This window comes from Tursiops truncatus, chromosome 8, assembly GCF_011762595.2.
Source record: "Tursiops truncatus isolate mTurTru1 chromosome 8, mTurTru1.mat.Y, whole genome shotgun sequence".
Taxonomy (NCBI): Eukaryota; Metazoa; Chordata; class Mammalia; order Artiodactyla; family Delphinidae; genus Tursiops; species Tursiops truncatus.
Genome location: NC_047041.1, coordinates 54,331,091 through 54,343,862, shown reverse-complemented (window position 1 = coordinate 54,343,862; position 12,772 = coordinate 54,331,091). Strand labels below are relative to the sequence as shown.

Here is a 12,772-nt window from a genome sequence, read left to right as displayed (position 1 = left end):
AGGAAAAAAAAGAAGTGACAAACCAAAAATAACAATAAGGCTGGCTCTTATATTTACCTTTGTAGTTACCTTACTGGGTTCTTTATTTCTTTGTATGGCATTGAGTTACTGTCTGGTGCCATTTAATTTTAGCCTGAAGGAATATTTTTGGCATTTCTTGTAGAGCAGGTCTATTAGCTACCAACTCCCTCAGTTTTTGTTTATCTGGGAATGTCTTAGTTTCTCTTTCACTGTTGAAGAATATTCTTGCCACATACAGAATTCTTGTTGGAAATGTGTTTTTTTCCTTTCTGCATTTTAAATATATTATCCTACTGCCTTCTGGTCTCCATGGTTTCTGATGAGAAATCAGCAATTAATCATATTGAAGATCCTTCATATATGATGAGTCACTTCTCTCTCACTGTTTTTAAGATTCTCTTTTTGTCTGTCTTTTGATAGTTTGATTATAATGTGTCTCAGTGAGGATCTTTTTGAGTTTATCCTACCTGGAATTTATTGAGCATTTTAGATGTGTAGATTCATATCTTTCATCAAGTTTGGGGAATTTGGGGTCATTATTTCTTCGAATATTCTTTCTGCCTCTCTCTCTCCTCTCCCTCTGGGATTCCCATTGTGCATATATTGGTCCATTGGATGGTGTCCTGTAGGTTTCTTAGTCTCAGCTCATTTTTCTTAATCCTTTTTTCTTTCTGCTCCCTAGCCTGGATATCTCAGTTAAGCTATCTTTGGTTTGCTGATTCTTCTTTCTGCCCTTTCAAATCTGCTGATGACCCCTCTAGTGAATTTTTCATATCAGTTATTGTACTTTTCAACTCCAGAATTTCTATTTGGTCCCTTTTTATAATTCCTGTCTCCTTATTGATAGCCTGTACTTGGTGAGATGTTGTTCTGGTTTTCTCCAGTTCTCTGAGCATATTTAAAACAGTTGATTAAAGTTTTTGTCTATTAAGTCCAGTGTCTCGGCTTCCTCAGGGAAAGATTCTATTAATTTCTTTTTTTCCTGTGAATGGGCCATGTTTTCTTGTTTCTTTGTAGGTCTCATAGGTTTTTTTTTTGTTATTGTTTTTGAAAACTGGACATTTTGATTACTATAATGTGGTAACTCCAGAAGTCAGATTCTCCCCCTCCCCAGGGTTTGTTGTTACTGCTTATTGTGAATTGTAATTTTGTTGAGTGACTTTTCTAAACTATTTTTTGTGTGTGTGTGTGTGTGTGTGTGTGAAGACTAGATTCTTTGTTGTGTGTGGTCACTGAGGTCTCTAAAACCCCTGGAAAAAACAACAAAACAAATAAAAACAATCTCAGACTTTGCAGTTGGGCTGTGTGTACGTTGGCGCATGACTTCAATGCTCAGTCAGGACATTTACAACTCTGACTTAGCCTTCACTCCCTGTCTGCATGGAGCTTGAAGTCAGTCAGAGGTGAGAGCTTAGGGTTTCTCATACTTTTTCTGAACATTTGTCCAACCCTGGGTGTGTACGTGGTCTTCTAGATTCCCCAGTATATGCTGAAGCTTTTACAAAGCCCTTTTTCCCTGGTGCATCTCATTCCCCTGCCTTTCTTCCAGGCTTTTTGGAGTGTCTATTGTTTGCTCCAGCTGATTATTTTTTTCCCCAGGTGGTAGTTCATTTGCCTTTGGATGTTTTTGACCAATGCCCTCCATAGCTACTTCTCTACCCTGGGGTCCCTAGTTAGGGAATAAAGACAAACCTTTAGCATTATTCCTTCAGGGGTCCCCCAGACAGGTTAAAACCATCAAAATTCTTTGATAAAAAGGTCTGTTCTGCTCCCTCTGACCCCAAAAACCCACACCAGGGATACAGGCTGCCATCCCCAAGGTGGGGGGTGAGGGAGGATGGGTAGGTTAAAGTACCACAAAGCTCTCCTGTGGGGTTTCAGTCATCTTCCTCTTCCTTAAATGTTCAAATGGTTACTGTAAACCTTTGCATATTTTCTAGAGTTCCAGTAAAGTTGACTCTGACAATTTTTGCTATGTTTTTTGGCGTTTCTGTAGAGTTCTTGGCAGACTTCTCTACTCTTTGCTGATATCACTTGCTGATGACAACTGGCACAGTTATTTCCTGAAAGCTTTTCTGTTCCAGCTTGCTATGTATACTTGGATAGGTCCTTTTGCCCCTTCTGAACCCCAGTCTCCCCATATGTAATATGGGTGGCCAGAATTGGACCAGATGGTGGTATGGTGGAGGTGACAGCAGCACTATGGGTGTGAGGCATGAAGGGAGGAGAAAAGAAGGTAGTGAGGTGTGGGGACCAGGAGGCACATAGCTAAGTGGAGCCTTGGTGGCTAAGTGGGGGCAGGGAAGAGTATGGTGGAGGTGGAGCATTCCTAGCAGAGGATTCAGCATAAGCCAAGGTAGGAGGCCCTGTCCTGTGTGGCCAGGCAGCAGGAGACAAGGCTGGGGGAGCAGTGAGCCCTGGCTCTGGGAGAGAGTCTGGTGTGATGCCAGAGTGGGTCCCAGGGGCATTAGACCTGCCTTCCAGACCTGGCGTGCAGCCACCTGCAGGGAAGGGACCTACTCCTAGGCTTCATCTCAGGGGTGGCCTGGGTGCAGGGTGTTGAGTAGTGGGTCTGGGTCAGGGAGGGCCAGTCTCTCAGTACTTTACTAGGTCTCTCTCATGGGGCCTCTCTCCATCCACCAGACTTGTTTCACCATCTCTTCCTCCTTACCTCTGCTTCTCTGTGCTTTGCTGTTTTCTTTTCTGGAACACCCTTCTCCCTCGTATCTGCCTAAATAATCACAACACCACAACATGACTTGCTCAGTTAATAATAACTAACACTCACACAGCATTTGCTCTAACAGGCACCGATCTGAGTGAGTTACACACGACCTGTTTAACCCTCACAAGCACCTAATGAGGTACTGTTATCCTGTTATCCGACAAATGAGAAAACAAAAGCACATGGGGGTTGAGGAACTTGCCCAAGGTCACACAGCATGTGAATGGCCTTGTCATCATTGAACCGGTGTTGGCTCCAGAGTCCAATCTCATAGGAGCCATTCTATCCTGTCTCTCCAGGGTTAATCTGTCCCTTATCTGGTGGTACCATCCTTTTCTGTGTCTGGGTTTGTCCACCCCCAGGCTGGAAGCTCTGAGGACGGTGTCCCCTAAGCTTTAGCCTGAGCCTGTGAAGGTTTTTGTTTTTTTTAAATTTTAAAAATATTTATTTATTTTTGGCTGTGTTGGGTCTTATTTGCAACATGCAGGATCTCTCGTTGCGGTGCATGGGCTTCTCTCTAGTTGTGGCGTGCAGGCTCCAGAGCACATGGGCTCTGTAGTTGTGGCATACGGGCTCTCTAGTTGTGGCTCTTGGGCTCAGTAGTTGTGGCGTGCTGGCTTAGTTGCCCTGCAGCACGTGGGATCTTAGTTCGTGGGATCTGACCAGGGATCGAACCCATGTCCCCTGCATTGGAAGGCGGAGTCTTAACTACTGGACCACCAGGGGAGTCCCTGTGAAGGTTTTTTAAATAGACAGATGGAAGGATGCCTCGAAGCCCAACTCTAGCACCTCCCTGGGTCTGAGGGTCTGGTTCCTGTCCCCACGGACTCTCCTAGGAGGGTGGGCAGGGGTAGGTGTGCTTGTTCTGGGCTTAACTCTGGAAAGGACCCCTTCTGAGAGCAGGGCCCCTGAGAGGGCACAGGAAATGGGTGGGAATCATTGCCGACAGTCATCTGTGTGCTGGGTGGCAGAGCGCTGGGTCCTCGAGGCTGGAAAAGGGGGGGGGCGGCGTGTAGAAGGAAGCCCAGGTCCAGAGGGGCAGCTCCGAGTTCTGTGTGAGGTATCACTGTCTCCTTCCTTGTCATTCCCTCTACTCCCCGCTGTGGTTTGTTCCTCTAGAACAGAAAGTTGGGTCTTCCAGGATTTCAGGCAACGCTGAGGGCCAGAAATGAGACCTTGAAGAGAGAATAGGAGAAAAGAGGGGAGAGGATAAAGATAAGTAGGGAGAGAGGAGGAGGCAGGTGTAGGAGGAGTCATAGGGCCTGGGCATTCCACGCCTTCTGGATGGGACAGTGGCCACTGTGGCTTGCAGCCCAGCATGGACCCAGGCTGGCACCCAGTCCTGTGTGGCTGCCAGGACACAGGAGCCCAGCTTGGCGCCCACTGTGGGGTGAGCTCTGAGTCATTAGGGGTGACTTGCTGTCTTGGGGAACGAGGGGATGCCCCTCCTTTAGGCCTCAGTGCCTCCTCTTCGACCTGGAGATCACCAGCTGGCTGGCCTCAGAGGCTGGGTGAGGACCAGAGACTCTTCCAGGGCTTTCCCCATAAAGTCCCCTCCCAACCTCAAGGCTTTTATCTGCCCTCATTCCCCAGAGGCAGCCAGTGGGCCAGAAAGATCTTTGACGCACCTTCCCTTTAGTCTTAAAAAATTTACGAAGTTTATTGTGTTCCACTCCATAACATCCCCACGTTTCTTTCCGCAGAAAACATACTGATTTTCTCCAAAACTGCGGTCAAGGTGAGGTTCCAGGTGCCTCGTTTTTGCCGAGGCCCCGCATCTCGTTTCCTGGGTGCCGTTCGCAGAGGTCCTGGTGAGGCGGGCCCGGAATCCCCGACGATGTTGGGTGTTGGGGTCGCGCCAGGATGGGAGGGGGCTGGGGCGGCGCGGGCGCCCCCTCCTCGTTCCCGCCAGCGGGCGTCACCTAAGCCGCCGTTGCCATGGGCCCGCGGCAGATGGCCGGGTTTAGGGTTCCCCGGCGGGCGGCGCGCACGGGATTAGGTGAATTAGGGAGCTCGAGACGTGTTGCCACCGTAGCCGCCGCTAGGCCCTCCGCGCCATGGAGCCCCCTGCCCATCCCGCGGACCCCGCCAGCCCCGAGGACGCCGCTGACCCCGGCGACCCTGCCGAGGCGCGCGCCAAGCAGCCGGGCAAGTGGGCGCTGTTGCGTAGCCTGAACCAGGCGTTGAAGACATACGCGGTCCTGCCGGTGAGGCCCGGGTCGGGAGGGGGAGGACGCGCCCCGCGGACCCGGTCCTGGGCCTCGGTTTCCCCGCCTGTCTGGAGCCAGGCGGGCCGCAGGGTCGCAAAGCCCCAGGGTGCACGCACACCTGAGCCCTCTGGTGCCGCGCGGCCCTAGACGCCCGGCGGGAACTTGGCCCCCAGCTGCCCCTGCCTGGGCGGGGAACTTGTGCAGCTGGAAAACGGGAGGTGGATGGGCCAGCGCTGGGAAGGGGCTTCCCTGCATTTGGCCGGGTCCAGAGCAGGGGGTGACTCCAGGTGCACGGAGGGGGCTCGGGGAGACGTTTGTGGACTGGCTGACCGGCTGGTAGAAGGAAAGCATGGCCCGCGGGTCCCCTCCTCCACCGAAGATTAGCAACCAGACACTTCCTTGCTCACTGGCGCCCCTGGCAAGTCAGCTGGCCCATCTTTCTCACCTGTGAAAATGGGGCTAATGTAACCAATGTCCCGGAGTGACTATGAGGATAAGTGAGGGTGGGGGGAGTGTCCTGAGACAGACTCCTTTTCATTGCACAAACGGGGACTGAACCTCAGGCCCTGCCCCAGAGGAGGAAAGAGGCATGTAAGGCTAAGGCCCTGTGGGGAGTTGATATTGATCTGATCCCGGGCTCATGCCTAGGAGGGAAGGTGGGTGGACATCAAAGACAACTTCCCTTTGCATGGGTCTCTCATCTTCACAAGCACTGACTCCTTTCCTGTTAAGGTTGTTGAACTCTAAGGCTCAGAGAGACTGAAAGACTTACCCAGAGTCACACAGCGTTAGTGGCAGAACTGGGACCTGAACCCAGAACTCTTTACCTTGTGTTCATTGTGGATGTGGGCCAGCTTCCCTGGAGGAAGCCCCCACGAGGGTTGTGGTGTACCCTTGAGAACATTTAGGCAAAGCCATCTAGGAACTCACCGTTCTGGGGCTGGGAACCACTCAACTGACAGCAGAGAAGCTGGAACTTGCCCCAGGTTACACAGCCACACAGAGGCAGGTGTCTACACAAATGGAACTTTTGATTCCGGGTGAGGTCCCTAGTGGGGCACCCCTCACAGTGGAGTGGTAAGAATGGGGCCAGATACAGTCATGAGCTGCCTGGAATCGGCTGTGGGGAGGGGCTGGTGGGGTTAGACCTGAGCCCAGTGCCCCTTTCCTCTCCTCCCCTCTCCTGCCCCTCAAAAAAGTGTCATGTTCTTTTACATCTTCCTTCCTCTGCTCCTTCCTTCACGCATCCAGCGATTCCTGACCTACCCCGTTTTGGGTTCAGGCTCTGCCCTGCAGATGCTCACAGTCTCATCAGTCACTGATTTGATGAGTGACTATGGCCAAATCCCTTTCTCGCTTTCAGCCTCAGTTTCCTCACCTGTAAAATGGGGACCCTTACAACACAGCTGCATTCTGATGCCCCAAGTGCTTTCCATGGGACCATGGGAACTGTCCCCCTCAGAGGTTCTCAGGCCCCAGATTCCTCCCTGAAGCCTCTTAGCTGCCATTTTAGCCTCTTTCCTCGAGTTCAGACCAAGAGAAGAGAAAGTTAAGTCGCCACCCTCCTGGTGACAGTCCTTGGCTAGGAGGGTTCTAGACATTTCTGTTTGCTTTGCTGCCCTTAGCTGGAGCGTCCAGTTTGCCTTTTGGGTCCACAAACCATCTTCAGCCAGGGACCCTATCAGTGCTTCCTTTCTGCCTGCAGAGCTGGGTTCAGGGTGGGGCCCAGGGGATGTAGGGAGAGAGCACTGAATTTGGAGTTTGCCAGGCGTGGGCTTCATTCCCAGCTCTACCACAAAACACCCGTGTGACCTTGGGCATGTTTCTTGACCTCTTTGAGGAGATGGAGTAGAGACAAAGTGCCCTGCCTAAGCACTGTCATAAGGGTCAATGAGACAGTTAATTACAGGGAAGCATGGAAGTTGCTTCCTGTTGCAGGGGTATTGAGTTTGCATAGAGCAACGTCCTGGTGCCACTGCCCGCCACCGCTGGCCTCTGGGAATCAGGTAGTCTCTCTCTTTCTCTCTCTCACACATGAACTCTGTCACATGCTCCCTCTTACCTACTCACACACATGCTCACATACACGCTGTTTCACATTCTGATTCTCTGTCTCACTGAGAGAAGAACTGTTTCTCTATTTTTGGTTCTGGGGAGTCACCAGGAAGACTCAGACCAGCCCTGTCCTCACGGGGCTGCAGGCTAGTGGGGAGTGGACACCCATGGTGATGACCCAGAGTGGTGCTGGCTGTTAAGGGGCAAGCCCAGGGGCCCCGAAGACTGGAGGAGAGCCTGTGTTCTTTACACAGCAGCCAGGGGGAGGTTTTGAAAATGTAAATCCATTATGCCATTCTCTCCTGCTTTAAAACCTCCCAGTGGCTACTTGTCCTACTTGAAAGAAAGTCCAACGTCTGTCCATGGCTCCCAGGGCCCTGTGTGCCCTGGTGCTGCCCATATCCTCCAAGCGCCCCCTCATCTAGCTCCAACCTGGGCCGGCCCTTACTAGGCCCTCTGCTTTCCCCTCTGTTCACTGCTCTGGCCCCAGGGTCTGGAGTGAAACTGGCCCACAGCGGACTCTCCACAGATATGTACTGAATGAATGAACTAACTCTTTAGGAATTGGGGAGGAGGTGGAAGGTGCGGCAGTGAGGAGGGGCCAGGGAAGAGTTGCTATTTGCTTTGGGTGTCCACTCAGTGGAAAGGTGGGGTGAGATTGGGGGCAGTTGGAACAGAACAGCCTGAGCAGGACTGTGTCAGGTGGTCCTGGGCTGGCGCTTAGAGAGGGCGAGGAGTGTGGCCGGAAGCACAGCTTGGACTTGGGACTAAAGCAGTCGTGAGGATTAAATGGGAAGCAGTCATGCAGCCTGGGCACACAGTAGATGCTCAGCAAACGCATGAGTTCTCCACCCATCCCAGATGCTCTCCAATTTTTCTCACTTTCTCTGGGAGACAGCTTGGGTTTGAAGCTAGTCTGTTTCTAACATGTGCTAACCTCCCATGAAGTGAAGGCCCATAATGGCGGCTGTGGCTGAAAAGTAGTTGGTTCTGATGGGAACAGGAGGAGGCTGAAACAGTGAAGAGCTGGCCTTGGGACTCACCAAGCCCACGCCTCACTGAGGCATGTGGAAACTGAAGCTCAAAGAGGTCAGCGATTTACTGGAGGCCAAGTGGGTCCTGGATCCCAGTCTCATAGCCCAGAGCTGTTTCCCCTGGGCCATCCCCATGGGCTTATTTCATTGTGAATCAGTTTTAGCAACTGTTATGCTTTTAACTGCCGTTTGATAGGAAGTTATATTTTTATTAGGATGTCTAGGTTCTCTTACCCTTCTGGGGAACTTGGGAACCACCCCAAAAAAATACTTTTATTAAGATTAGAATAAGGGCTTCCCTGGTGGCGCAGTGGTTGAGAGTCCTCCTGCCAATGCAGGGGACATGGGTTCGTGCCCCGGTCCGGGAGGATCCCACATGCCGCGGAGCGGCTGGGCCTGTGAGCCATGGCCGCTGAGCCTGTGCGTCCGGAGCCTGTGCCCTGCAACGGGAGAGACCACAACAGTGAGAGGCCCGCATACAGCAAAAAAAAAAAAAAAAAAAAGATTAGAATAAAATTCAAACTTTTACCTCCAGGCCAATGAGAGTCTATGAGTCCTGAATCTTGCCCATCTCTCTCTCTCATCAGGTCCTGCAACAACCACCTCTTTGCGGTTCCTTCCTGCCTCAGGGCCTTTGCACTTATCATTTCCACTGCCCAGATTTCTACCCTTGCTCTTTCCTAGCCTGACTGCTTTTCGCCCTTCAGGTCTCAGCTCAGAGGTTTCCTTCATAGAGTGGCTTCTCCGGCGAATGAGTCTCCGGTTGGCCGGCTCTGTCTTTCTCCAGTGTTGGTGTGCTCACTTCCATCACAGCACTACCGCCATCCCAAGTGACCGTGTACTTGCTCAGTTGTTTGTTTTCTGTCTCCTCCCAACTAGAATGTGGACTCCATGCTCACTGCTCGATCCCCAGCATTTAGATGCATCAGGGCCTTGTACCCAGTGTGTGCTCAGTACATGCATGTTGAACGCATCAGTGCTGAAAGTGGTTGTTCTAAGTCCATTTTCTGACTCTGGGTTGTAGACTTGGCTTCTGCGAACCCTTACTGAGCGTGTAGTGGGAGCCAGGCCCTTTGCTGAATGCTGCAGGGGACACAAATATAATGGTCCCCTGGCCCCAGATCAGGATGTCCCCACAAGCCAGGAGACAGTGTGGCTGAGAGCGATGCCCACATAGATCATGGGGCCTGGCACAGAGCAGCATCACTGCAGGGAAGTCATAACTGTGACTGTTGACCAAGGAGGTGACAGAGGCTGTTTGAATGTCCTGGGGGTCCGCCTCCTTTAGGACAGAGGGGAAGTGTTTCTGCCTAAACTTCAATGAGTCTGCTGTACATGTGTGGGCTGTAGCGTCCTGGGGAGAGGTCAGGGCTTTGGACAGGCCTGGGCTTGAAGCTGCCCAGCTGTGTGGTGTTGGCTCTTCCCCTCTCTGAGCCTCTGCTTACTCATTATAAATTGGGGACAGTAACAGCTGCCCCAGAGGAGGGATTGATGACACTACATCGTGCCCAGCCCCGGCCCTGGCACCATGGCTTCCACAGTGCCAGTTCCCTTCTCTTCCCTCTTCTGTGGTTGGCACAAGAGCTTCTGGGGGTGGAGGGGTGGGCACAGGACTGCTTGGAAGGAGTACCCAATCCCCCTCCCTGCTCACTTGGCCTGGGCCTCTCTCACCCGCAGGGGGACTATGTCTGGATGGACCTGAGATCCGGGCAGGAGTTTGATGTGCCCATCGGGGCAGTGGTGAAGCTCTGTGACTCTGGGCAGATCCAGGTGGTGGACGATGAAGGCAATGTGAGTAGCCCGTGGCCACCCCGTCCCCAGGCCTTGGGGGGGACCCAGGCTGACAGGTGACCTGCCTCAGGGGGATGGAGGCAGTGCCTGTGCCCCGCTTCTGCCTCTCAGAGCCCCCTGCCCCCATGGAGCTTTCCCCGTCACCCCCGTGGGAGGGAGCCTCCCCTTCTGCCCCAGGCTACCTGTTCTAGTTCCACCAGCACTTCAGTCCATTCTGCCTGGTATTAGAAATGTGTGTCTGTGTGGGCATACCGGTGTGTACAGTGGGGCAGGAGGTGGCACCGGACTGGGAGCTCCTCAGGTACAGGGGTGCTTTCGGGTCAGACAGACTGGATTCAAATCCCATCCTGCCCACTTGCCAGCTATGCAACCTTGGCCAAATCTCTTTCCCTCCTGAACCCTCACAGGGTTATTGATTCATATGTGAGATCACACGTGAATGCCTCAGAAGAGGGTGAGGGGGTCTGAAAACGCCCGCTCTCGTTCTGTGGGGTTACGGCATCACGCGAATTCACTGTCCACCCCGACGCTGCCCTGGAATTAGTCTAACAGTTGAATGCTTTATCTCTTGTGGCCCTGAAGAAAAGGGCCACAGGAAGTGTAAGTTTAATAGACAGTGAGAGTGGGGCCTTGGGGAGGGAAGAAAAGGTCTTAAGCCAGGGTCCTGCCTTAGAGAAGGTGACCCTGATGAGGGCCCAGAGGGGAAGCCTGGGAACTCTGGACATGTGTGCGTGTGCATGGCATGTGTGTATGCGGCAGGGGCACATGTACAGCCTAGTGGGGACATGGAGGACCAGAGAGATTAGGTTCCACCGTAACCTGGGTTGTGCCTGACGCTGTGGCCGGCGCTGGGGGCACAGAGACAGTCCCCATCTTAGCCTCTTAGTTTGATGGGGGTGGAAGAGGGTGCAGTGACTTGGAGAAGAAGGCTCTGTTGAGCGCCAGGGGAGGGCTCAGGACGCTGGAGGCCTGGTACTGAACGTGGAGGAGGCAGGGACATCACTGCTATCCCTGCAGCCCCCGGGGATACCCGCCTTGGGGTTTGCAAAGCCCTTTGACCGAAGTTCTATCTTTAGGTCCTCACAGTGTCTGTGAAAGGCAGGGAGGACAGCAACTGTTACCCCAAGGGGAAACTGGAGTCCAGAGAGGGACCCTCAGGGCGAGTCACACAGCTAGTGGATGATGGTGCTGGGGTCAGGACCCGGGACCTCTGGGTTCTGTGTAGGTGTTTCCTCTCCCAGCATCTCAGTGGCAGCTTAGAGCTCAGGTTCTGTTAACCACACTTTCGTCCCCTGAGCTTTTAGAAATGGAGTGCCTGCAACGTCATTCCAGAGGCTCCAGTTCCAGGGCCTTCTAGGAAGCCCCTGTGAGGTTGCAGCCTCAGAAGGGGGACACGGATTTGGCTGGAGCACACACAGGCCCACAAGCTAGCCTGGACCCCCAGGGGTGGGGCCCAGGGACTCTGCCTGCAGGCTTGAGTTTCATCTGGGTCATGTTGCATGTCAGATGGTGTCCCATAACTGTGTCACCGGATCCCAGAGGTCCCCTCCCACTTGCCCCCTGAGAACGGGGGCTGCAGAGGGGGGAGGGATGTGGCTGGCTGGCTGGGGGCAGGTTAGGGGGCTGGGTTTGCTTCAGTGGCATTGGACCCCTAGCGGCTTCTGGCCTCCCCTTTCACCAGCCTTTCCTACTCCCATCCCTCCCCCTACCCCACCTCCAGGCCATCATCTTTGACCCCTCTGTCTGCCCACAGACTCCCTCAGCTTGAGGGCAGGGACCAGGTGAATCACATCTGGTTCCCCAGAGCACAACAAAAGGTCTCCCAGAGAAGGTCCTCTGTAAAGACTTGCTGAATGAATGAAAGGTCATGGTTCCGTCCTCACTGGAGTCCTAAGGCTCTGCTTTTGTCCAGGCTGTTCTCATTGGCAGATGTACCCCTCCTTCCCTTCCTCTACAGAGCACGTGGTCCTTGCCTCTCTGAGCTCAGTGCCAGGCCAGCTCTTTCCCAAATGTGCCCCCAGGCCCTAGAATTGGCCATGTTCCCTCTCTGTCTCTCGCTGGTATGCCTTCAGGGCCAGGCTTCAGTTTCTGCCCTGGTTACACTTTGGTCTGTGCTGTAGGTGTCTGTGGACATTGACCTGAGCACTGCTGACCTCAGCCGGGCGACCTTCCATGCAGGAAAGGGGCGGGGAAAGGCTCAGCTCTGCCATCTAACTGAGCACGCCACTTTACCTCTCCAATGTGACTCCTCACTGTAAGACGGGACTGGTAATTCCATGATGAGATGTTAAGAGAAACAAATGAGAACATACATCTCTTTTGCAACAAAAACTGGAAAACATTAAAGTGATAATACGCAGCACTGGTTGAGCAATTATCAGGCACCAGCGCTTTTTAGACCTGGCAGGAGTGAAACAGAGGTTGGCCATTATTGTATCAATTAACCCTCCCAACATCTCCAAGAAAAAGGGATTGTTAATCTCATTCCCATTTCACAGATGAGGTTGTAGAGGTTCAGGAAAGCAATGTGATGTGCACAGGGCTACAGGTCTTGCAGTGGCTGAGCCACCTCTTAACTCTGTGCGGAAGTGTCTTGGGGAGGAATTATGGGACCAGAGGCTGGGGTCGAGCGGGGAAGGCAGACAGCCTGCCCAGCGTCCTCTCCCCTCTGGCCCACTCCAGGGCTTAGGACCGAGTCAGGGAAAGGGAATTTTCCAATTGGATCAGCTTTTATCAAGAAATAGGGTGGGAGAGAGGAATGTTCCACACGGGATTGGAAAGTCGGCAGGTTCTTTGATCTCACCACCAGGCACATTCACGTCAGGGCTGTCTGAGGGCCTGACCTGGAATGTAATGCCCTGGCCCAGGAGATGCCGTGAAATGCCAGGGAAACTGGAGTCATGAGCAATCGCTGGCCTGCCCCTCACCTCTCTGAG

The 12,772-nt window shown here is 52.9% G+C and overlaps 1 protein-coding gene across 2 annotated transcripts in view; it reads left to right on the top strand.

The window, feature by feature from the left end:
• Positions 1 to 9,593: 9,593 nt before the first annotated feature.
• MYO7A (myosin VIIA) overlaps positions 9,594 to 12,772 on the top strand; it is an 86,990-nt gene continuing 83,811 nt past the window's right edge. The window contains exon 1 of one of the 2 annotated variants that reach the window (XM_073808402.1): positions 9,594 to 9,836. In XM_073808402.1, the coding sequence (XP_073664503.1) occupies positions 9,738 to 9,836 (99 nt within the window). In that variant the 5' untranslated portion in view covers positions 9,594 to 9,737. The remainder of the gene's footprint in view (positions 9,837 to 12,772) is intronic. The other variant, XM_033862206.2, reaches the window with a different exon arrangement.